This window comes from Ochotona princeps, chromosome 18, assembly GCF_030435755.1.
Source record: "Ochotona princeps isolate mOchPri1 chromosome 18, mOchPri1.hap1, whole genome shotgun sequence".
In the NCBI taxonomy this organism is placed as follows: Eukaryota; Metazoa; Chordata; class Mammalia; order Lagomorpha; family Ochotonidae; genus Ochotona; species Ochotona princeps.
This window is the reverse complement of record NC_080849.1, coordinates 47,135,351-47,161,636: the sequence shown is the minus strand read 5'-3', so window position 1 is coordinate 47,161,636 and position 26,286 is coordinate 47,135,351. Positions and strand designations below refer to the sequence as shown.

The following is a 26,286-nucleotide window of genomic DNA, read 5'->3' as shown; positions in this document are numbered from 1 at the left end:
ACATAATCATATTTTTGAAATCATGCTTTATTCAATTCTACTTATATAGTCAGTTATAAATCAGTTCTACCTTTAGCTAATTTAATATAAATTAAGAAATTACAGATGAATGAAGCTATTATTTCTGCAAATGTACTGCTAAACAGAATTTTTTTTTCTTTTTTTTTCTTTTTTTTTTTTTAATTATTTATTATTTAACTTCAGTAATTACATTGTATTATGTGACACAGTTACAGAATATTTAGTTCACATCTTCTGAATACTATAAACAAGTACTGGGTACTGGAATCCTGCTTAAAATAAACAGATATGTAGATTGCAGGTTGCAAATCCAGAGATTGAATTAGCACTATTGATTCAGTGTAAAATGGATCAAGCAAAACAAGGGTTAAACACTATATTCCTTACTGTAAGAACTCAATCGAAAAATTAAATTTATTTGATATTTAATGCAACCATGAAATGCATTTGGGTCAATATAAATCACTACTCTTTACTTTGTCTTTCCATGTCTTCTGTTTCCAGTAAAGATTATGTACTATGTTTGTAATAAAAAAATTCACATTTATTTTTGAAAGGAACAAATGCTACTGGAAAAAAAGTCACTACAAGAAAATTGGATCAAGATAGCAAAACGCACATACCACTTTCTCCTTCCTCCGAAAATCACGCTAGGTGTCACAAGAGATATCTTTCTAAAGGAGTAGATCTAAAAACCATTAAACATTCCATTATCAGAACAGAACTTGCTGGAAGCTCCTGGCAGATAAAAAGCAGGAAAGAGCAGTTTGATAAAGGTAGAAAACCTCATCCTGGAAAAAGACACAGAAGAAAAATGAGTAAGAGACAAATGCTGATGTGGGAAAAGCACATATCCAGAGCGAAATGAACAGAGCAAAGAGACAGCCACCACGCGGAGGATGGCAAGGTGACCGGAAAAGGGGCAGCTATATCATTTGCTCTCCCAAACACCAAAGAATAGGTAGCAGCTAATTCTGAGTACCTGCCCAGCAGTGGAGGTGGTCGTCCCAGGGAGGGTATGGTGGCCATACCACAGAAGGAAGGTTGGATGGCACTTCATGATGAAAAGCAGAATTTAATTTGCTAGGGAGGAAGCAAATTACAATTATTCAGACGTCTCCTTATTTTAGCACTGAAGCCAGATTTAAGGGCTTTCAAGTGCTGTGGTAGCAACTAACACACTTCTGTACTCACATGGGGCCACACCCCTATTCCCAGGAGAGTTCTTGGGAAATGGATGTTCTACACAATTACAAAGGAGCTAGTAAGTCATTACCTAACTACTCTTGTTCCAATATTAGATTGAATGCTGGATTTCCCAAAAAGGCTCAGGTGTTAAAGGCTTTGTCACAAAAGCCTTTAGGTTAATGGTACTAAAGGTGGGAATTAATCTGTCTAGGGTGTTTGGAGATAGGGCCTTTGGGGAGCTGTTTGGAGTCCACGGAATGGTTAGGGTAGAAGCCCTGTGATAAAGTCCTGGAATTGTTGTAAGAGAACATGGCATATCCAGAAGGAAAACAGGAAAAGCAAGGAGATATCCAGAATGCAGAGGATGATAATGGTCGGTAACTGGAGGAAAGGCTGGGCATAGCATTTCCTCTCAAAGCCTGAACAGGTAGGACCTCTTGTTGAACCCATGAAAGACCTATCAAATCTTGAATTAAGGATCTCCGTAAGCATGAGGTAAAATAAACTTCTCCTTCCTTCATAAGTAGTTTGCTCAGGTATTTCCTAGTTACAATAATCTGTAACTCTTGAATTGATTCGTACAATGTATTCTATGAAATGCAGAATTGATGTAGTTCTTCAGTTATAAACATACACCAACAATAAGGATCAAAACTGATTGAGCAACAGCAACAGGAAAGTAAAGCAATGAGGCTTAAAATAAACAAATGTCCATGAAGAAAAACAGAGAGCTTTAGAGCTTAATATTTAACTTAGAACATTGGGAGAGCTAAGAGGCTCTGCAAAACAGAAAAGCAAGAAGAGACTGTTGTAATAAAAGGGCAAAAAGGGAAAAGCAGGGAATCTTAGCAACCTGGCTGCTGGATTATTAATAATGAAAGAATAAATACTAATACAAGTACCAAACCACTAGCATAATAAATGGGGTTGAAGAGCTATCCATGAAGATAGAATGCATGCACATGTGTGCACACATGCGTATACACACACACACTCTGAAGGAACATCATTTAACCACAGAATTTTATATTTTAAAAGAGGGGAAACTGACTTCTATAACACATACATCTGATTTTTAAATGATTGCATGTGTGTCCATACTAGATAAGTAGACTTGCTCAAATTCCTGTGCTGATATCTTGCAAAAATCACCTTATGGAACTTATGGTAAGCCTCCAATATGAAACTTAGATGGAAAAGGTTAGCTAATTCTTTCACTCAGGTAGAGAAATGATGCCAAAGAAACAGACCAAGAGTAGGAAGAACAGAGGAGCAATGAGTCAAGGACACAGAGAGAGAATAAGGAACAAGCAGCGAAGGATGAGGGAAGAAAAGCAGAAAGGCTAGAAGAGGCACGGGTGGTGGTAGCAGCACACACAGACAGACCAGGACAAAGACAGAACAAGGGAGGGAGAGAGTGGTGTTCTACACTCAAACTCAAACAGGAAACCCAACAACGCTCCCTAAAAACTCAGAAATTTCTTTACTTTCAAAAAATGATGCTTATCTTTTTTAAGGCAGGGGGATTTAAGATGCTTACTAGGCCTGATATAAACGCAGTATTTTTAAAATGTTCGTTTTATATGTTTCTTTTCATCTTTTTGTTGAGGAACAATACACGATTTTTTTTTCTATCAGTTTCCATTTGTCCAACTAGCCCATCTTTCAGGGTGGTGCAGTATCTCTCTACTCCACAGAATATGTGCTCAGTCTCAGCTACATCCCGCCTGAGTCTTCCTTTTCAGTTCACTCCAGAAGTGGAGTTTCTCCTGGAACAAGCAAGGTGAACAGCAGTCATTTCTGCTCCCTACCAACACGTGCTCTCCTCTGTTCTTCCTGGAGGTGATAGCCCGCATTTCACCATACCTGCATATCATTGAAAAACAACAGGCAGCTCATTTCTTTTCAAACTTAAGGACTCAATGAGTAGGCTGGCATTGTGGTGCAGTGGGTGAAGCTGTCACTGGCAACATTAAGCATCCTATACTGGAGCTAGGCCCAGCCTTGGCCTTCAGTCATTTGGGGAGTGAATCAGCGAATGGAAATGCTGGTAGCCACGATATGACTGAAGGCTACCATATTGGAAAACAAAAGAACAGATATTTCCCTCAGTGTAAAAAGTCCTGACGCATAGTGCTAATCTAGGACATATCAGCAGAGATGCAAAGGCTAACTAGACATATGTCAGTTGCTCTGGAACTGCACCATTTACTCAATAAATCTCGGAAAGGAAACGACTTACAGACAACCTAAAGTAACTCAAATTGGAGACTGTCTTCAATTGTAATTTTTACCCAATACTTTTGGAGCTATATGTCATTATTCATTTTATAGTGAAAGATGAAAAAGCTACATCAAACTGACCAGCTAACATACCCCAGGTAACTTGGTTATAATTAAAGCAGAATATAAAATTACCTTTATTCTATACACGAATTACCTCAAGAGTGTCAAGAAGCTTGTCTACATGAAAATGTAGTACTTCACATAATGAATGTATTCAATAACTATTTGTTGTATCAGTGATGCAATTATCGTAATACAACATTGTGGTGAGGCAGTGAATCAGTGAACCAGCAAGTTCAAGATGAAGCTAACAGTGAAGCAACTATAGATATATGAGACCATGACTAACAGCATCAGAAGTACGGTTGTGGTCAGGGAATTTGCAAGGGTCAGCTGGAACCTCAACCAGCAAGTGCAAATCCCTGCACAGGTGAGGCCTGTTTTTTTTTTTTTTTTTCTAAATCATTCTGTCACCCATGTCATACTACTACCTTCCACTTTTGACCATGTTAATTTACTTGAGCATAAATCTGCTCTACTTTCTCTACTGCCATTTACAACTGCCTGAACCTGCTTGCAATCCTTACGCCATCTCCCTTCACTCCTTTGTCTGAACACAAAGTTTTCATTCAGTCCTTACATAAGACTGTGAGCATCCCATTCCAAAGACTTGCTCCATCATCAAAGACGTTACTCTCAAGTTACTCACCCATATCAACAAAGAAGGGAGTACATCTGGTATGGAGGGAGACCCTGAAGTATTGGAGATGCCAATGTTCAAAGCTCAAATTGGTACCATTTTGTACTCTACTATCTAGTTCTTTTTTTTTTTTTTTGCCCCCTGAAAATTAATGGATCCAGCCTTTTCTGGTATTTCTTCCATGCCAGACCCCCCAGCAAAAATGAAACAGAAAACCTTTCCAACCAGGAACATGACTTACAGGAGCTTCGCTGGCTCCAAAGATGTCTCTGACATCTCGGACAGACTGCTTGTTCTTCTTCCTCAGGGTCTGAGTGTAGGTTTTGTACCTCTTCTTCACTGCAGCTGCCTGTGTTCGGGTCAACGTGGAAAGCAAGGCTTTGCCGTCTTCCTCCTCATTGCCCGAGATCAGAGTTGATAAGCCCACATCTTGCAACCACTCTGCTTCAAGTTCACCTTCTGCAAAACAGCATCATCAAGGATGAGTTAGAGTGTTTTAGGACTGCATGACGCACACACCTACAAGTCTTCACACAGCGGGCAGTGAAAAATAATAGTAAGCAACATACAAGTGCATCGTTTTCTACAGCAATCAGTGAAAAGAGTGTATTGTATCTCTTACATACATGAATTTTTAAATTTTCTTTTAAAAAAAGATTTATTTTTATAAGAAAGGCAGATTAGATTTACACAGAGAAGGAGAGACACAGAGAAAAAGCTTCCATTCACTGGCCAAATGTCCACAAGGGCCAGAGCTGAGCTAATCTGAAGTCAGGAGCCTCTTCTAGGTCTCCAACGTGGGTGCAGGTACCCAAGGTTTTGGGTCAATCTTTAATACCAGGCCGGAAGTAGGGAGCTGGATGTCGAACGGAGCAGCTAGGACTAGAAGTGGCACCATATGGGATCCTGGCACTTGTAAGTGAGGATTTAGGCAATTGAGCCATCGTGCTGAGCCCTAAAAACTTTGTTGTCAAGTGAGGTTAACTGGAAGATGATGAAAGGTAATTTTCCTCCACAAAGGGCATAACAATTTAAAAATTTAAAAACAATAAAAAAACAGGACAATAAGAATATTGAAACTAAAACCTTAGTAGATAAAGGCATGGTTTAATGGAACACAAAGTTTTTAATCACTCAAACGCAGATTGAAATTCCAGTGTTACCATTTAAGTGATGATTTGGGAATCTTTTTGCTTTAACCCCATGAATTAAATCTTCCCTCAGGAAATCTCCTGTGTAAGATCTGGACCTGGACCCTAACAAGGGCTTTGACTTTTTTTTTTTTTTTTTTTTGACCTCTCTCTTGGTCCTAACCTTCTGAGTAGCATACAAGTCCTGGATGGCTCCCCTCCCAGCCTTCATCCATCCCTTCAGGGATGTACCAGGAATAAAAGTGCTGCTCTCATTTCATCTATTTTGTTGAGTTATCTCCTTTGTGTCTTGCCAGGACCTTTCCTGGCCAGGGCTCACCTAAAAGGTACTTGTTTCTCTAGGAATAACCAGGACAAAGGTCAGACCAAAGCCACAAGAACATCTGCTGGGATCAACAAGAGTCCAAACAGAGGGAACTTGGTCATGAGTCAGATGCCTGGACAGCCAGCCAACCACAGGCTAAACAAGCACCTTTCCCTGAGAGACACACTAAAATCATCCACATGTTCCTGACCAGTAGCCCCATTAGGGCAAGAGGAGAGTTGACAGCCCCTCTCGTGAGATCTGAAGGCAAAGAAGAGGTAAATATCAGAGTGGGCACAAGGTGAACAAAAGCATTACGTGGGCATGAGGCTTTCTACTGAAGTGTTACTACAGGGTAGACCACCGGGAATAAAGCAGGGATGTGACACATGCTCACGCTTCCACTATCCTCCTATTCTGAACCTCAGCTAAGCATTGCTGTTCTTCAGAAAGCAGGTAAAAATTCTACACTGCTATTGTATGTTAGATGCAAAGAAATACAAAGATTTTACGGGGAAAAAAGCAACATCCTATAGCTGAAAAAAGGATGCATTTCTTGGAACTACCTGATGAAGACCAGAGAAGAGTAGACTGATTTGAACACAGCCTGTGAAAGCACTGACCCAGGAAGCATGACTCTGCTTACACTATTGCATCACTGGGGATCAACACAGCCGAGTTACTGTCCAGAATCTCATGTTTACTGTCCTGCAATTTTGCATGTATTTGCTTTGTAAGTTGTCCCTTTAATACAAAATGCCAAGGTGAATTTATAATGAACAGTCATAGTCTAAAACAATACACCTTTTTCAAGATTTATTTTATTTTCATCTGAAAGGCAGAGTTACAGAAAGAGAAGGAGAGATAGATTTAACAGAGAGAACTTCCATCCATTGATTCACTCCCCAATAGCTAGAGCTGGGCTGATCTGAAGCCAGGGGTCAGAAGCTTCTTCCAGGTATCCCATGTGGTGTAGGAACCCAAGGACTTGAGCCATCCTTCACTGCCTTCCCAGGCAATAGGCAGGGGAGCTAGAACAGAAGTGAAGCAGCCAGGACTGCATCCAGCATCCATATGGAATGCTTGGCACTGCAGGAGAGTGCTTCGTCTACCCTGCCATGGCACCATCCCCAATGATACGCCTTTTGAATTACTGAATTACACTTCCTTCACGCAAACCTCAAATAAGATTTTTTTCTGAAGATAGCATTTATAAATACAGTTTAAGATCTGGAATTTTTCCCTCTACCTTTGTGAGAAGTAATAAAAGCCAGAGAAAGGAGGAATTGGTAGGGCTGGAGCTAACATAAACCAGCATGAGAATGACTTAAATCCTTTGATTTGGACTGTAGCACTCATACAATTTGTTTTCCACAGCTGGGAAACGTCTCTGGCAATATCACTGTTACCACTGTTTGCTGAATGAAGTACAAAGCAATCCAACGCTCCCTACTCCAACTGCCTACTAAGTAAATTCAACACAGAGCGTCCTTGGAACTTCAGTCCCATACACCTAACTGCATATTTGATCATTACTTAGTTTTCAGTCATCCATCACATTCAACAAGTTCAGACCCGAACTCATATTCTTCATTCACAATTCTAGACCTTTTAAGTAAACCATATTTCAATATACAAAAGTCAGCGTCCAAGGAATAGAGCAAGCGAGCCACATCTCCATTGCCTTTTCCCATCAAGGAGAGAGTTAGGACATCTCCATTGCTTGTACCCATCAATTTCAACATCAGTGTGTGATCACACTTTCGACACACTTCACGTTCACTTTTTCCCATGGCCTTTGGACATGCTAGGCCTTTCTGATCCCACTATCATTGGCCACTCAGTTTATACATCCTTTCTTCAATTAAGTTTTTTTTTCCCTTAGGCAAGGTCATGATCAACTGCAACCAAGCCAAATATTGAATATTTCTGTTTCCGTTCAAAATTTCCCCCAATCAACCTATTCATATTATTTCACTAATGACTTTTTCTTTTACAAGATAAACTCCACGAGAGAAAGAAACATTTCTGCTTTTACTTGTAACTGAACAGTAACATACTGCAGCTTGGCATACAGAAGCTATATATACGTGTTGTGAACTAAGTAACAAATTTCCATTGAGAATACAATTAAAGAAATTATCCAAACACATTAGAAGATGTTGACTATAAGACATAAACATGGCACGTGGTTTAAGTCACTGCTTATGGTGTTGGCATCCCACATGAGGGTGCTGGCTCAGTCCCAGCTGCTCTGCTTTCAATCCAGCTCCCTGCTATTATACCTGAGAAGACAGAAGAAGACAGTCCAACAACTTGGGCCCCTACCCATACTAGAGACACAGATGGAGTTCCGGCCCCTGACTTCTGCCTGGCCAAACCCTGGTTGTTGAAAACATTTGGAGAGTGCACCAGAGGATGGAAGGGAGTCTCTGTCTCCCTCTCTGTCACTGTGCCTTTCAAGCAAACAAATACATCTTTTTAAAAAGCAGTAATTAATACAGTGTGATTAAAAACATAAATGTCAAAAATTAAGCTTAACTATAATATATCCCATTGCATATGAAAGCCCACCAGCTCAGTAAATTTGTAGGGGGAAAATATCAAAGAGGGCATATAATCTTCCAGGAAAAATGAAAGAACTTGTGTCAAATCACTAGTCCTGTATCTAATAATTATAAACTCTGAACAAAAATCCATAAAATGATTACTATTTGAACATATCAGAGCTTTGACAAACTAAGTGCAAGTAAGAACTGAGAGTTAAATATGATTTTTACTGAAAAAAAAAGTCATGCTGGGTTGGCTTTTTTTTTTTTTTTTTGATTGACAACTTGAATTTTGTATTGACATTTGGTTCTTAATAATAACATCCAAAATGTGTTCTATTCTTACAGCGCTGCAATTGGGACTGCATCGGGTGGAGGGTGTATGTTGCCGGAGGCTCCCTTGGGAAACGGGGAGGAGCTGGTAATGAGAAAGACAGTGATTTTTCCTTGGGACTTATATGCAGCCAGGTGGAGAGCTGCAGCAGGTGCCTTAGCTCTGATTAGGGCAGGGGAGGCAACCCCAGCCAGCCTGCAAACACATGGGCAAAGTCCCTTGCCCTCAGCCCACGGTAACACGGCTGCTGACAGGGGCCAGTGGTGGCAGCTCCAGGAGAGTGGAGGGAAGGCTGGGATGTTACTTTCTTGAGGCCTTCACAGGTACATGTCATTGTAGCCCGGCCGGGGGAGATGGCCGGGGTTTGGTCCTGATGGGCTGGTTCCAATGGGTCCAAACGGGTCAAAGCGAGCTCCTGGGGGTACAGCGCCCACACATCTAAATCATTTCTCCATTAAGGTCACTCGCTGTTAGGTCTCATAGAGCTCCAACAGAAAGCTTATTTGTGAAGTCAGAGTGTTCCCAGATGTATAGATCATCAGAAAAGCTGGGCAGTGAGGAACACTTTCCTAAAAGTAGGGCACCACACAGTGTTATTATCTGTACATAAAGTCTCATCAAATTCTTGATTAACCCTTGCGATAAAAGGTATGTGGGACACTACAAGTATCCCATTGGAAAATAATAGTTGAGGGTTCAAAGAATGCATCAAGATTACAGATCGTGCATAAAGCAAGGAAGATAGTTGGGAACATGAGTCATTAAGTTCATTAATAGAATAAAAATGAATTTCCTTTAGACTAAGATAACGGAGCACAGTTGTCTCTTGATATCTTTATGGGACTGGTTCCAGAACCCTTTCAGAGACCAAAACTCATGGATGCTCAATCTTGTCCAATAAAACGGCACAATATTTGTAGATAATCATGTATACTTTATCGCCACAGTACTCATCATACCCACTTAATGTGAAAGCCATACAAAAATGATTATTTGTTTTCCTAATTGTTAAGGAAATAATGGCAAACAAAACCAAAACAGCAACCAGAAGACAGAGAAAAACAAAGAAAAACCAATTTATTATGAGAAAAAGTGGTCAGTACAAAGTGTTTCTGAGTGACAGCTGTTAAACCTATGTTCAAGAACATAAAGGAAAAGATGCTCATTATGAGTAGGCAGGCAAATAAATGCAAACAAAAATCATGAAAAACAACTAAAATGTAAATTGTATAACTAGAAATTAAAATATATTAAATGTAAAAATTGACTGTGGTGGGGTTAATAGCATATTAGAGGTTTTAAAAACTTGAAGATAGATCAACAGAAATTATTCAAATTGGGGCTGGCATTGTGGGGTTGAGGGAAAGGCATTACCTGCAATGCTGGTACCCTGTATGTCTACCAGTTCATGTTCTGGCTGCTCCATTTCAAAGCCATCTCCCTGCTAATGCCCTGGGAAGGCAGTGGTATCTACTGTTCAAGTGTTTGGGGCTCTGTACACACATGGGAGACCCAGATAAAACTCCTGGCTCCTGACTCTGGTCTGGTAAAGACCTGGCCATTGGTGCCCTTAATATAATGAACCAGCTTGCTGGAAGACCTCTCTTTCCATATCTTCCTCTCTGAAACTCTGACTTTAAAAAACTTATCCAATCTGAAATATATACAGAATAATATTTGACAGGAATACACTGACTCTTCATCCGAAACAATGAAAGGCAGAGTACAAATGAATGGCAATTTTAAAAGGTTAAGGAAAACAAACAAAACTCCTGTAAATTAATGATTTCCTATCCAGTATAAATATTCCTCATGAATGAAGGTGAAATATATTCCTTACCAAATAAATACTGAGAGAGATGTATCCCAACAAATGTGTTCTGTGAGATTTGCTAAAGAAGCACTTTAATTTAAAAGGAAAGATCATCAGACAGAAATAGACAGCTCAACAGGCGAAGAAATCAAACCCTTACCATCTATGGGCTTGGCCTCTGCTGGCGACTGCTCCTCTTGCCTTGCCAGGCTGTGCTCCTTGATGCTTTCTATTTCCCGCCAGAAATCCTCCATCGAGGCGCTGTCTACGGAGGCTTGGGAGTTAGAGCGACCGAAAGCAGGAGAATGCAGGGATTCATTGGACAGCATCCTGTTAATTCTTCGGCAGTGAGAAATGGATTTTCTAGGGAAAGAAGAACAGACGTCAATAAAATTTTGCTTGCAAGTCACCAAGTTCAGTTTTCTTTCAAAGATTTATTTTTGTTTTTATTGGAAAGTCAGATAGAGAGAGAGGAGGAGACAGAGAGGAAGATCTTCCATCCATTGATTCACTCCCCAAGCAGCTGCAACAGCCGCAGCTACGCCAATCTCAAGCCAGGAACCCAGGGTCTCTTCCGGGTCTCCCTTGTGGGTGCAGGGTCCCAAGGCTTTGGGCCGTCTTTGACTACTTTCCCAGGCCACAAGCAGGGAGCTGGATGAGAAGCAGGGCTGCAGAGATTAGAACCAGCATCCATATGGGATCCCGGCCCATATGGGATCCCTGCACATGCAAAGCGCAGACTTTTAGCTGATAAGCTACTGAGCTGGGCCCACAAAGTTCAGTTTACCATCAATGGAGAAATGGAGTCAGTGTGACACAGTGGAATTCTTAGAATAATCTGCATTCATTGATAGGCATTCCTTTTTTTAAAAAAATCTATACTGATAAGGTCTAAATACCCAGAAATATACTCGAAAATCTGCGTTATAATTTTCAGATTCATAAAATAAGATGTTAAATGCATGAGTTAAAACATACATAGCCAAGGCTTGTTCCAGTAAAGTACCTCAAGCAACAACACAGAAGAGTAGTAATTACGAAAAACAACTGGAAAATATAAACTACTGAGGATGAATATAGAGGCATGGGAACCCATGTGAATTTTTGGTGGAAATGTTCAATGGTACAGAAGATATGAAAAATATAGCAGTTCTGAAAAAAAAAATAAAGTTATCACATGCTGCAGAAATACCAATTCTAAATATATTCCCAAAAGAACTGCAAGCAGGAACTCAAAGATTTTCTTGTATATGTCTAAGCATCATTCACAGCAGTCCAAAGGTAGAAGTAACCAAGTGTCCATCAACATAAAAACAACCAGGATAGATACAGAGAATGGGATATGTATTCATTGCTTAAAAAGGGAAATTTTGATATTTGTTATCATGTAGATAGAATCTGAGGTCACTCACTATCCAACAGTGCCAAGGCCAGTGCAGGACACCAACAGCCTGAGCAAAGCCCACAACCACTTCTGGACCATTCTACCCCTGGGTCTGCCAGCAGCACCAAGTGAACCAAGCACATGGAAAGCATTCATGACAGCAACGTACCAATGAACATCTGCTTCCAGTGACAAGAACAAGGTATGGGAGACAGATGCAAAATGTTGAACGATTCTGATGATTCACAGAAAATAAAATATTTGGCTTCTATGACATATGACTGACAAAGAGTACATTTCCTTAGGAGCTTGATGCTGGATGAACGGAAATACCTTGCTCTTCAACCATTAACACTGGGCTATTTTGTGAAGCAGAATCTTCCGCCTTATTTTAAAGTAAGTGTGTGTGTGTGTGTGTGTGTGTGTGTGTGTGTGTGTGTTTCAGTTTTCAAATTTGAGTAAATTTGCAAAGAACTTCTTCCTTGGTTCTTCTTTCTCATAGGCTCAGGTGGAGTGGAACCAAAGGCTGAGGTTGCCTCCCACTGAGTGTGCAGTGAGAGCTCCCTGCTGGGGAGAGTGGACGAGCACATAGGACAATTCATGGAGATCTGCAGGGCACCAATGCATTGTCAGAGGAACCGATGGCCCAAAACACTGTGAAAACACCAGTACACATGCAGACAGAAGGAAAGGGAAAAACGCTTCCACAAGTAAGACAAATCCTTTTGCTCATCTTCCCTATTCCTCTAAAAATCCTTTTAAACTTTTAAATCACCTTCAGTAGAAGTTTCTAGAATGTATTATTGATTTTGTCATGCCACCTGACTGTAAGAAGTTCTAAGTATCTGCAAGGCAGTAAGATGGCTAATTTATTTCCAAATATCAAAGAAAAATCTGAAATATTCATTTTACTTTATCTGTTGTTGATAAAAAGAATTTAGGTAGCTTTGATAACTGTATGATAGAAAGTGTTTCAATGAATTCTTTACGGTTTAATAGGATAGGATAGGCACATTCTTGTGGTTGAAGTAGGTATGAAAGCAATAAAATATTAAAACAGTTACAGCTCAGTTTTATTTTCTTTTACGAATTTTCTCCTTTAGGAACAGACTAATACTGAAAACCACTAATAATTTCATAAAGCACTCATATATATGAGGGTCATTCAACAGGTTCATGGAAAATGGAGCATTTAAATAATCTATAATAGTATAAAGTGAAAATGGAAAGTTTTCTCCAAATGCATGTATTCCATCCACATCATTCTACAGTAATTTTGTTTGCCTGACTCAAAAATATATTACTGACTTTTTTTCCATGTCAATGTAGTGATACCACCACGGTGGGTGTGTGGAGTTGTACAATTTACTTTAAAACTAATAGGAGCAGGAGTTTGGTCTAGTGGTTAAGGTAAGATGCCCGCATAGCATGGCAGGCTGCTGGGTTTCAGTGTCGGCCCTGGCCCTTGAGTGCAGTGTTGTCACAATGCAGACCCCTTGTAGCAGCCGTGACGGCTCAAGGAACTGGACGCCTCCCGTTCCGTTGCAGACACCTGCATTTCATTCCCAGGTCCTGTCTTTGGCCCTGGCCCCGTCCAAATTATCCTGGATATCCGGGAAGTGAAGCCGCTCCCTTTGTTTGTGCTTCTGTCTCTTGTTCCGTCTAACTCTCCCTCCTGAATGAATACATGAATGAGAGAGTAAACACGAAGATATCATTAAGCACTGAAAATATTAAAAGACATGCGAATGTGGGAATGAGTGATTTTAGAGGACAGGATGAAAGAAAGATACAATTGGGGTTAATAACGATAATTTAATTGATGGCTCAGTTTCTTCCTCACAGACTCTCCCAGAAGAGATCTTCCTAAAGTTCTGCTGGGGCAGAAGGAACAGACGTGAAATCCTGGCCAGGACCACATGAGGAACACAACTCTGCTTCATCGGTAACAACCCAGCCGCAGAACACTTTAATTGCAGTGATCAGCAACCCCCTCCTTTTTTTTCTTGGCAAAGAAGTCAGCATTTTTGGGGTAATTGCACTTGGAAGAGATTGCTTTTTTAGCTAAGAATCCAAGTATTTCCCCTTGACCCCAAGACGGACCTTCCTCCACAACCTTTCACTCTTAAAACATTACGTATGAGGTCCTGAGGACTCAGCCCATGCTCTGATGAGCTTTAATCTACAGTCTCTTACCTCACCATTTAAGGAAAAAATAAGCTTTAGGCATCATCAGATGTCTATTTTTTAATTCAAAAAAAAAAAAAAAAAAAAGTAAAATGCTACATGCAAAACAGAATGCAATTTTTGCTACAAAGCAACTTTCCTCTGGAAAAGCAACAAGATTGTAATTACCATAAATTCAAACCGTCACTAAAAATACAGTAAAGATTTTATTATTCCATTTTTTCCTATTGTGCTTTTAGCTACAATTTGTGTTGTATTTTAATGGGTACCAAAAATTTTCAACTTACAACCATTCATGCTGAATTTGTATCTTACATTTTTTGTCTCTCCCTTCCTCTGACATCTTTAACATACTTATCATTGCTTTATGGCAGGTCTTAGTTCTCAGTGCTGACACCTGTGCTGTTTAAGTTTTTACTTGACAGGTGGAGAGCACTTCCACCTGCTGACTCACTCTCCAGGATCCTTGCAATGGCCTGCTGGGAATTGCTGCCTCCCAGGATATGCATTAGCAGGAAGCAGGAAGCAGGAAGCGGCAGCAGAGCAGGTTATAGAACCCAGGCAGTGCAACACAGGATGTGGTCATCCCGACCGCCATCCTCACTGCGAGCCAAAGCCTGCCCCGGCTAACGCTGATTCTAAACAGTTGTTTAGGAGTCACCTATGGCTTGATCTTCACATATTTCATACCTTTCTTATATTGCTGACCTTGTTTCTTAAAGGCCTCACAAAAACTGGAGTCAGCATGCATTTCCTTCAGAAAGAGCCAGCTTTTTGCTGTCTGAAGTGAGAAGTAAATCACTTAAATCCATTAGGGAGCTGAGCTGGATCTGGTTTTGCTGTTGTAACTTTAATTTGTCTTCATTTGCATCTCTGGCTCTAAAAGCTTTAAAGGGATGCTTACCTTGTGTGCACAGCAGGTCACTCCTTTGGGATAAACCAAGAATGACAGAATCAGCTCCCTGCTCCAGAGCTTGCCCCCGCACCCACCAGCCCGCAGCCTCCAGTGTTGCTAGAATCTCTGAAAAATTCTCAAAGGGGAAAGCTGTGGAGTGCAGAATCAGCTCTGCATTTGGAGCATCCACAAATTCTTGTCTACCGTGCTAACGCACACCCTGTTAAGAGCTCCACTGGTCTCTCTGCCTCTTCTACCTCTCTAAGTGTGAGCTTCTTCCCAGAAGGGAATAGACTCAGAAAATTCTAACACACGCCCAGCGAGAGAATGACCCTAGGTTCTATTCATCCAGGGAAAGCTTTGCATTCCCCAGAATGGAACCTGTTTTAACATTTCTGTGTCCTCAGCTCTCAAATTAAGCTTTAATAAGACACCATTCTACCATTTATCCTAGCCCCCACGGTAGGAATCAGAGGCTGTCACAAGTAGTCCCTGTCTAGGTGGAAGAGGAATGCCCACAGGCATCACTGACAGGTCTTTTAAGAAGTTGTGTCTGTTGGGGTCAGTGTTATGGTGTAGTGCCTGTGACACCCCCATCTATCATGGCTGCCCAGCTGCTCCACTTCCCATCTGGCTCCCTGTGAATTGCTTCAGAAAAGCAGCAGAAGACGGCTCCCACCATTCACATGGGAGACATCATGAAAGTCGTGGATTCTGGCCTCAGCGTGGTCCATCACTGGCCAGTATAGCCATCTGCAGAGTGAGTCAGCAGATACAACATCACTTTATCTCTTTCTCTCAAACTCTGACTTTCCAATACAAGTAAGTGAAGCTTTTTTTCAAAAGTTGTATCTGTTTACAGATAAACCTCCATTATCTAATCACAATTATAGAAAAGATCCTCCAAACTATTTTTAGGTTCTATCTCTTGCTAAGAAACACTTAACTTTGGTGTGCTGTTAGAATCTCTTATTTGATGGAGAATTTTACATAGACTAATTTTCTGTCACACAGATGACATCATTTGATCCTTAAGCGCATCATACAAAGTGCTCAGAGCCAGTATCCTATGTCTCATCCGATGAGGGAGCTGCGAGTTAAGCGGGGACAGAGCTTCCCACTGCCATTATAATGAAGCACCAATTCTTTTCCATGGCCTCAAGGCTCGGCACAGCATCCTGCCAGCTCTGGCACCTCATTCTCTTCTGACATTAGCATAGGGCACATCCTTTTTTTAAGGATTTATTTTATTTTTATTGCAAAGTCAGACATACAGAGAGCAGGACAGACAGAGAAGAAGATCTTCCATCTGATGATTCACTCCCCAAGTGGCTGCAATGGCCGGAGTCATGCCTATCTGAAGCCAGGAGCCAGGAGCCTCCTTCAGGTCTCCTGTAGGGGTACTAGGCCCCAGACTTTGGGCCGTCCTCAACTGCTTTCCCAGGCCACAAGCAGGGAGCTGGATGGGAAGTGGAGCTGCTGGGATTAGAACCGGTACCCATATGGGATCCCGGAGTGTGCGAGGCAATGCCTTTAGCCGCTAAGCTACCACACTGGGCCTGGCACACTCTTCTTGTCTCTAAAAAGGTAGACTCTTTTTTTTTCCTTGGGAAGTTTGCTCTTTCTGTTCTGTTTCTGCCTGGGACCTTCTCTCATGGCTGTTTCCACAGCACAACACTGCTCACCACTCAGCTCCCAAACCAAAGGACACGTCCTTGGGGAATCCGCTCAGCAGCATCTCCCCGGCTGTCCACTGCCTTAGCTTCTGCATTCACTTCTTCACCATCAACAGTCTACACTTGCTTCCCCTTCAGTCTGGGGGGCTGATTTTTCCCACGCGAACACACAGGACCCACGTCTAGCTCATTCAGACAGTGCCTGGCAACTGACAGGAATTTGGAAATATTTGCTGAATGAATGATTCCTGTCAGTAGAGCCAGGAGATGAGCTCAGGCCTTCTCAGGCCTGTTCCAATTCCTCCCCACCCCCCAAGTCATACTGCTTCGTGTTTGGATCTGTCTATGGTTATTCACATTTCACATTAGAGAAGGCTTTAGATGCTGCCGACTGCTCCAGGTTTCAGGGCAGGCTTTGCAGCTTCCTGGCTCTGTAAGGAAACTATTGATCCCCCGTGCCTCTATTCCCTCATCTGTGAACTGAGGCTACAATCACCCACACCACAGTCATTGCAAGGATTGAGTTACAATTAGCAGTCCCTGAGTTAGTGATTGTTGTAATTTGCTAGGTCACGGTTTAATAGGTGCTAGAATATCGCAAGGACATTGAAATATCACTAAAACTATAATAAAATAATATTTCATTATTCATCCTAGCTCCACTAGGACTCTGCCCCTTTCCCAAGCCTTGTTACCCCAACTCCTCGAGGACCAAAATGGCCCCAGACACAACCTGACCAGGGTCACCTAAAGAAAACTCTTCTCCAGGCTTTCATCAAAATCTGTTGTTTTCCTGACACAAGTGCTATCCTTTTGCTTCTTTTCCCCTTTTGGAATGTGGACAAGATGACCGGTGCTTCAACAGCCATCTTGCAACCAAGAGAAAAACAGCCATGAGACTGTAGTAGATAATCTTGATATTATAAAGACTTGGGAATAAGTCTAGATGCTGTTCATTTCTAGACAAAAATGGAAGAAAAATTCATGTTTATTTAAAAAAAGGCTAGTCGTTCTTGTTTTTATTGCCATTCACAGGCAAAATTATTCCAAACTGTTGTAATGAGAAGGAATCATTTAACACCTCACTTGAGATGAGGTGAGACAACCCACTGCACTCCAGGGAATGCCCGGTAACCACACTTTCAGTAACTGTCACCCAGATAGAGTGTGGGCTCCCAGTGCTTCTTGGCTGGGAGGGCGGCGGAGTTTGCTTCCCAAGCCCGCGTCTTGTTCTGGACTGGATGAGCACTGCGTGGGCCGAAGCAGTATTCCTACAGAAGGCGTCCTCACCGGAAGGCACGGGGACAGCTTCCATCGTGTGCTAAAGCAGAGCACAATCCTAGACTTCTGGATTTTCCCATTTCCCTTTCCTTTCCTCCACAAGGGGACTTGCCTTCACATCACCTGTCACGGGCCTTGAAGGATGCACAGAGCAACGGTATGGTTCCACATTCTGAGCAACCGTCTGGGATTCTGACTGCCGCAGGCCCTTGCACGAGAAAACTGCCAGCTCCACTGGGCAGACCTGGGCCCATCTGCACCTGCTCAGCTGTCTGCCCTCTTGCTTCTTCTGGAAGAAGATGATGAAGTGGCAGGACAAAGCCCTTGTCTCTAAGCATTGGCTTCTATCTTGTTGCAAACACACTTGGGATTTTTTTTCCTGCAAAAAACCACTTGAGAGGACAGGATGAGAAATAGGAGCTATAGCTTCAATGTGGCAGGAACAAGGCCCCAGGGCAGGGTCCTCTTGCTTTCACAGGCTCCCTGACTCATTTCCTATTACCCAGGACTCTCTCATTGCATTCTGTCCTCACAGTTTTTTTCCTGCCTGGCCTGCCTCATCCCAATTATGGGGAAAAAAGAAAAAGCTGAGGAAGTTACATGCTAAAAGAAAGGGGTCTGACAAGGCCCTTCTGTTGAGAATAAATGATACAGAAAGTGTGCCTGGACATCCGCTGAAGGTTTCAAACAGCAAACAAATCCATAGTCACACAGCAGGGAATATTAAAATCCGATATTTTTAGACAATGTGATCCCTGTCAGCAATTACATTCTTGGGTATTCAGAAAATCGTCTTTGAGAGTAAATTCTGTGCTAGAAAAGGGCATGGCGGCAATGGAAGAAACAAGGATCTCACTCATTATGCTCTAAATCTCAGAGATTTGCAAGTTTCTGTAAGAGAATGTCAGAATCCTTGTTAGTTCAGGTGGAGTGGGGACCCACATGTATTTCTCTACTTTGAGCTATGCTCGTCAAGCAACTCGACATGCATGCCTTTGAAAACAACTTAACTTCTCTCTCTGCTCCATCAGGTAGAGAGAAGGCTAAGAAATAGTCAGCATTTGTATAGTTACCCCAAGGGTTAAAAAGATAAATCGTAAATGTATGTAGAACTAAGTTTTGACAAAACTGAAGGACAACCTGCTTAACATCTCCCTACTCTGCCTGGGAGTGGGCGCAGGGAAATGGGCACCTGCCTCGGATAACGGACTTCATTTTGATTTCATTTTGGAGTGGGGAGCATGTTCTGAATTAGGGGCAAGGAGATCACAGCTATAAATGTGGTAAAAATGGCTCAAGCCAATTTATACTCGGAAGGGATGGATTTTATGTTACGCAGATTAAATCTCAATCAAAAGTCTAGTATGAGAAAATAATTACGTCTGAGTTACATTTTGGGTAATGAAAACTGCATTGAGATTTCCAGTGGTTTTTTAGAAAAAGGCAACATAGTCAAGGCATGGCATGATAGAGACTGAAATGTACTGTGGGAAAGGGCTGTGGGTGGCTTTCAGCAAACGGGAGTCAACGGGGGGGAGTGGTTCCACTGACAGTTAACTAAACCAGTGACAGAGTGAGTCACCAGGCCTGAGTGTTTTATGTCCTACCTGCTAAAACTAATATGCGGTTTATGAGCTTGATGTATGTATTGATTTTCATGAAGTTCAATCAATCCCACAAGTGACTCTTATCGCATTAGCCTCAAAGATAAATTAAAGTTATGAGTGGAGAAGGGGCCCAGGGATACCTCATCATCGCTCAGAGGCTCCTACTTTTCCATCCAATTAGGAGGCACTAGGAAAGAATCTATAAAACAGAAAGTGACTCAAAATCAGCTTTCTGAATTCTCAGATTTATCCACTCATGGACCCAAGAGAGTCTTGGTAATCTACAGGCTTTGTGCTTCTGAAATTCATGGTTTTCAGCAAGTAGTACAGATAAATACTTCTAAAAAGACTGTCTTTATTTTGAAAGTAAGTGACCTGCTCTCTATGGTTTAGTCCTTACACTGCAGTAGATATTTTTATGCTTTGTTTTTAAGGGCCCTGCTGCAGCTGGAATCACTGTGTGTGACTTTCTGAGATAAATCCCACTTTCTGACATCATCGGAAGGTTTGCCTTGATTTTCTAGCTCCCTGTCTGCCTCTGTGGTGCTGTGATGCAGCTGCTGAACTGCAACCATTTCCCCTTCATTTCTTCCCCATCTCTGGTTGCTGCTGCCATTATTACCTCGTCATTAACGCTCAGCCAAGAAATCTGACAACCCCACAATACTGTGTATTGCTGCCTCCTCGTTAGCTCCAAAACAGCAGGCGAAGTGCCTCCAGGAGCATCAGGGGGTCTCTCCGCCTGATCACATCACCATGTGGTGTCTCCAGGGCCCAGAGCCCCCACAGCCCACCCTGACAATGGTTCCTGAAGGGCTGACCTTCTTCTTCACAGGTTATTCACATCAGCTCAGCCTCAAGCAGGGCAGTCTCTGTTCCTCCACAGATGCCAGCAGAGGGCACTGGCCATTTGGGCGACTCTCAGGCTCCCTTCACGTCTCTTCTTTCACAATCTCCTTTCATCACTCAGCCTCACTCCATGACTGCTGGATTTTCTAGGGTGGCCTTTCGCAATCACCATTCACATTTCGCTTATTCTCAGTTAACTTGGACGTGCCTGTTTCCTAACACCTGCGCTGACAGCAGCAGCTTTGAACTGGGACTTCGTAACTGAAATTTCTATAATTGGAGAGCTTATTCCAATTTTGAGAGTCACCCCCCCAAAAAAACCCCATCACATTTAATAGATAAGAAAAACAAAGCTCAGAGATGTTAACTAAGTTGTCTAAAAGCACACAGCTAATTCTTGAGAATCCAGATGCCTGAGCTTGGTCTCCTGGTAGCTCATCCGTGCTCTTTTCCCCTTAATCAACTGTCTCTTATCTGAGTATTTTTGTCTTCACTCACTCCCCCAAAAAATGTAAAGATTCACACTCTTACACCAAATACTATCAGCTTTGATCCCTTCAATTATTCCTTAAAAACAAAAGGTAATTAATTTGATTACCTTAATTATCTGAATTTATTATCTTAATTATCTGACTACTTCGGTCACATTTTTAAAAGACATTTGAAGTCAGAGTACTGAGAGAGAGAGAGAGAATCTTCCATCTACCGATTCACTCCCTAGTCGGCTGTAATGGCAAGGGCAGAGTCAAGCTAACATCAGGGGGCGGGGGCTCCGGAGTTTCATCTGGGTCTCCCATGTGTGTAGCGGTAGGTGCCCAAACACTTGGGCCAATTTGTGCTGATTTTCCCAGGCAGGGAGCTAGATGGGAGCAGCAGAACTTAGCTATAACCACAGGGGATGCTGTTACCACAAGTGGTGGTTTTTTACCCACTATGTTACAACACGGTTCCTCAGTCACATTTTGCACATTATCAAATATGTTGACAATTATATACTAAGTCAAAATCATCCCTAAAAAAAAAAAACAAGACAACGAGGGCTATAGGCAAAGTGTCACAAAGTACAAAGCCATTTTAAATATATACTTTATGTTAAAATCTCCAAAAAAAAAATTGAGGGTGAACTAATAAACTTGGCAAGTATAGCAGACCGTGTAATTTGGCTATACAAACTGCATGTAAAGTATGAAGACATATTATGCATTTAAAAACAGCTACTGCATATTGGATCTAAAAGGAATATATTAGCACTGTTCATCATTAAATATTAATCACATTTTAAATTTATACACTGGTCGACATATTAGAATGCATGAAAGATTCTTCACAGAGAGTCAATAATTCATGTATTCTATTTTAAAGCCATTGAAGGAAGCAAAGCCACAATTTCCATTTTACCAGTTTTCCTTATGATACTAGATCTATTCCCAAAGTATCAGAGTCAGGTGAAAGCAAAACATTCATTGTAAATTTGCAGTTTTATTACTGATGCGCTTGATAATCATCATCCCATTGAAGGCATCAGGCACTCGTTTCCTCCCATAGCCCCTCCGGTTTATTCAAAATACCGGTCATCCTGCGAACTGCCTGAGCCACCCTAGAGCCAGCGGTGAGCACAGGTCATCCTTTCTAAACATGCCATGAAAGCCACCACCAGAATTAGGTCCTCAAAATCCCTCTCACAGGATGACAAGAGACACTCACCAGCAACCTACACGCCCATGGTAAATGCAAACTTGGGAAAGACAAGAGCTTTAGTTCCATCACAAGGAAGCTGAGGAAGTCATTTTATATACTGGCTGACACTTCACACAGTGCGAACTCTTGTCCTACAGTCAAGAGGAATAGCTTTAGTGGCTCCATAACTAATCCCCGACAGCAGCCCAGAAACTATAAATCCCTGATCAATAGCATATGTCATGGGAAATAGGGAATCTTTTTTTTTTCTGTCATCTTAGGTAAAGGTTTTTTTTCCCCTAAGAGAAATAACCCAACCCAGGAAGTTTTGTTTCCTCTAAGGCTTCCTAAGCCACTCATTTTCCAGTAATATTATTACTTTTCTTTATCACTGGCCAGGATTAATTATGATAATCAGTAATTCTTTGAATGGACTCTGCTGTGAACAAATCTGATAAGCTTTCATCTGATTTCTTTTAAACACAAATGGCAAAAAGAAGTTAGTTTTTGTATTTCGTCGTATTTACTTCCATGTATTTTTTTAATGAACCTACCATTTAATATTCTGCCTTTAATAAAATGTGCAAAAGATATTGAAGGACTGTCGGGCCCGGCGGCGTGGCCTAGCGGCTAAAGTCCTTGTCTTGAAAGCCCCGGGATCCCATATGGGCGCCGGTTCTAATCCCGGCAGCTCCACTTCCCATCCAGCTCCCTGCTTGTGGCCTGGGAAAGCAGCTGAGGACGGCCCAATGCATTGGGACCCTGCACCCGCGTGGGAGACCTGGAAGAGGTTCCTGGTTCCCGGCTTCGGATCGGCGCGCATCAGCCCGTTGCGGCTCACTTGGGGAGTGAATCATCAGACGGAGGATCTTCCTCTCTGTCTCTCCTCTGTATGTATCTGGCTGTAATAAAATGAATAAATCTTAAAAAAAAAAAAAAAAGATATTGAAGGACTGTCTCCATTGGTTCACATTTTCCATCCTGAAGTTCCCTCTTTAGAACACACATTGCCCATATTGTGCTTATCATTTGTATATTCCAGAAGTCTGTAAAAGGAAATTACAACAGGACTCCTACCAGTCCACACAGCACCTTGTATAAACTCAATAAAGATTATTCTTTCTGGGAAATGTGGTTCAGTTAATGGAGCAAGGCTGCATCTCAATCCATAATTGTCCTCTGGATATTGCTAGTCAATAAACAACTACAGTTATTGATCTTGAATTCAACCAAATAACTCACAGCTCCTCCTTCATGTCCCTACACACTTCTTAGGAAAAAAAAAAGTCTGTGCAGCAAAACTCCCAGAAGCACATATTTAAGAAAAATAATCATATTCTACAATGTTTGCTCACTGTGGGATGATTAAATTAGTGATAGAAAGTTAACAGTTACAAAAAGTTTGTGAATGTTCGTTTTGGCTACTTGAGTAACCAGAAATGAAATCTCTCACAAAATATTTTTGGGTGGTTTTATTATCCTACACAGAAAAGAAGATTTAAGGATTTCTTAAAAGAAGATACAAAAATAAATACAGTAGAAAAAAAAAAAAGATGATAGAAATGTAGTGTTAACAACTCCAGGAGGAAGGTAAGTGCAAGTTTCCAGAGCTTTCCTAGGCCTCTATTATGGTTCTTTTTTAATTTTTAAAATTTTTTTCAATTTTTACAATTTTTGTTTATTTTGGTTCTCAATCCAGTTAAACTCTGTTGTACTTGGAAATACATTTGTTTTTCGTAATAGGCACACAGTAGGTGACTACATGGCAAACCTTATAAAATGTTTACCAACTGGACTGAATAGGTTTCAAAAACAATATTTTCATTTAATTTAGCCTTGACACACACAGAGGTCGCATCTGGTCATTCACCTTTCAAATGGGATGACCAGGGCTAGGCCAGACTGAAACCAGAAGCCAGGAACTCAATCAGGGACCATATTACTTGAGATGTTGTCTCCCAAGGTAGGCATTAGCAGGAAGCTGGAGTCAGGAGCCAGCGCCAGGGATAGGATATAAGCACTCTGATGGCAGACGCTGGTGTTCTAACTAATACTTTTTTTTCTTTTTAAAGATTTATTTGGGCCTGGTGCGGTGGCCTACCAGGATCCCATATGGGCGTTGGTTCTAATCCCAGCAGCCCCGCTTCCCATTCGGCTCCCTGCCTGTGGCCTGGGAAAGCAGTCGAGGACGGCCCAAAGCTTTAGTACCCTGCACCCACGTGGGAGATCCAGAGGAGGCTCCTGGCTTCGGATTGGCTCAGCTCCATCTGTTGGCCGCTTGGGGAGTGAACCAATGGATGGAAGATCCTCCTCTCTCTCTCTCTCCTCTTTGTATATCTGCCTTTCCAATAAAAATAAATAAATCTTTTTTAAAAAAGATTGATTTACTTTCATTAGACAGATAGTCTTACAAAAAGAAGGCAAGACAGAGATAAAGATCCTCCATCTGCTGATTCACTCCCCAAAAGAATACTAACAGACAGAACTGAGCCAATCTGAAGCCAGGAGCCTCTTCTGGGTCTCCCATATGGGTGCAGGGACCCAGGGCTTTGGGCCGTCCTCGACTGCTTTCCCAGGCCATAGGCAGGGAGCTGGATGGGAAGTGGAGCAGCTGGGGCACAAACCAGCACCCATATGGGATGTTTGCACTTGGAGCTGAAGGATTAGCTAGTTGAACCAATGTGCCTGCCCCCTAACTAGTTTCTTAATCATTAAACACCACGCCCAAGAAAACTTTGAGAAGGAGTGGCTGCCAGATCCATTTCTAATTTAGAGGAATAATCATATGATAATCAGGAAATGCAATGTTGACTCAGTAATGGTTCTTGCCCTTCCTTTTAAATCTTTGCTCCTCTCTAGCCCATCAAATTAGTTATTAATATCAGTGATATTGAATCGACTTACTCATGTAGTCCACATTTCTTATGCTCACATATCATTGACTTTTGTGCAGTTTTGACACTGGGTGATACTGGCTGCAACAGCAACAAATTTCAGGAACATCTTGTTCATGGCCAGACCTGGAGGGCATTTTTGTGGTGGGAATTGGACTGGAACTTTATACTGTATGTGACTCCTTGATACTCTACTCCAACATCTCATGGCTCTATTTTGTTAAAAATTTCTTAGAAACTTTATAAGCTGATGGTTCTATGCACAGAAATTTCAAGTTACAGGATATGGGGAGAGGCCCAGGATGTGTTTCCACAGGCACCCCACACAAGGTCCACCCTAACCATCCTAGTGCCCCTTAACGATGACTCTAATCTAGATCTGTCACCTAGCATAAAATCACTCCTGCTTCTCACGCAGCGTCGCTCAGTAGAGCCTCTCTCTATCCTTTCTGATCCTTCTTCACTCAGCAATTTGTACTTACTGATGTTCTCAAGGCATGATCTTCAGAACACAGTTTTCCACACTCAGTAGAGACATCTCCTCCCTAAACCCCTTCCAACTTCAGAGCTTAGCTAAGCTAGATGCTGCTATGTGATGTCACCAGTCTCTAAGCACATTGATGACTTGGCTTTCTTACATCCAAGAGCCCACTTGACAGTCTCCTCTAGACATTGCAATGGACTTCAAGATGGTAGCACGTGTCCCTCAAGCACACATCCTGTAGACTGTGCCCATTACCACTGCTCAGGAAAGTCTTATTGTGCTTGGAATGTTGGAATATTTGTCCTTGCTCCTATTGACTCAATTTAAGATTCATTTTAGGTGGTCCCTCTGGAAGGTAAGGGCTCCTCAGACCCATCTTATACTCCTCTAAACATAAGTAAATGAAATTCTGACCACATATTTGCATCAAAGCACTCACTGGCATCTCTCAAAAGCATGAACAGATTTTATATGTGACAGCATTGGAATATATTCAAATGCACAGGTCAAAAAACTTTTTCAGGTTAGCTCCAAATTTTTCAATAGTTAACTAAAGTGGAGATACACTGCAGTAGGCATCTCTACTCCTGAATAAAGAGAACTCCCAATCAGACTGTTAATTATATCTGACAATAGGCTGCTGGACTTTCTACCAATGTGTATGCCTACAATGTTGAGATACACTTCCATAGCAGAAGGATGAACTCGTGGCTGTTGATGAAGGACTATACTATTGTAATAACGGGGGGCAGTAGGGGGAGAGGAGTGCAAGGGGAAAGCCCTGCGCATACGGAATTATTAAAAAACTGAAAACTGAAAAATAAAACTTGAAAAGCAGAAAAGAGAATACCAGATTTCTAAAAGCATGTAGAAGTAAGATTTTATTTGAGGCTAATTGAAACATCAGAGTGACTTACAGTATATAGACAAAGAAGAATAGATAATATTTTTATTAGTTTTATAAGCTCACACATTCTGACTAAAATATGAAAATGATGATAATTAG

The 26,286-nt window shown here is 41.6% G+C and overlaps 1 protein-coding gene across 4 annotated transcripts in view; it reads right to left on the bottom strand.

Annotated features, from left to right (window-relative positions):
• ARHGAP28 (Rho GTPase activating protein 28) overlaps positions 1-26,286 on the bottom strand; it is a 178,796-nt gene that overhangs the window by 63,345 nt on the left and 89,165 nt on the right. For all 4 annotated transcript variants that reach the window (XM_058677033.1, XM_058677031.1, XM_058677032.1 and 1 more), the window contains 2 exons: positions 10,507-10,709; positions 4,437-4,654 (listed from right to left, as the gene is read on the bottom strand). In XM_058677033.1, the coding sequence (XP_058533016.1) occupies positions 4,437-4,654; positions 10,507-10,675 (387 nt within the window). In that variant the 5' untranslated portion in view covers positions 10,676-10,709. The remainder of the gene's footprint in view (positions 1-4,436; positions 4,655-10,506; positions 10,710-26,286) is intronic.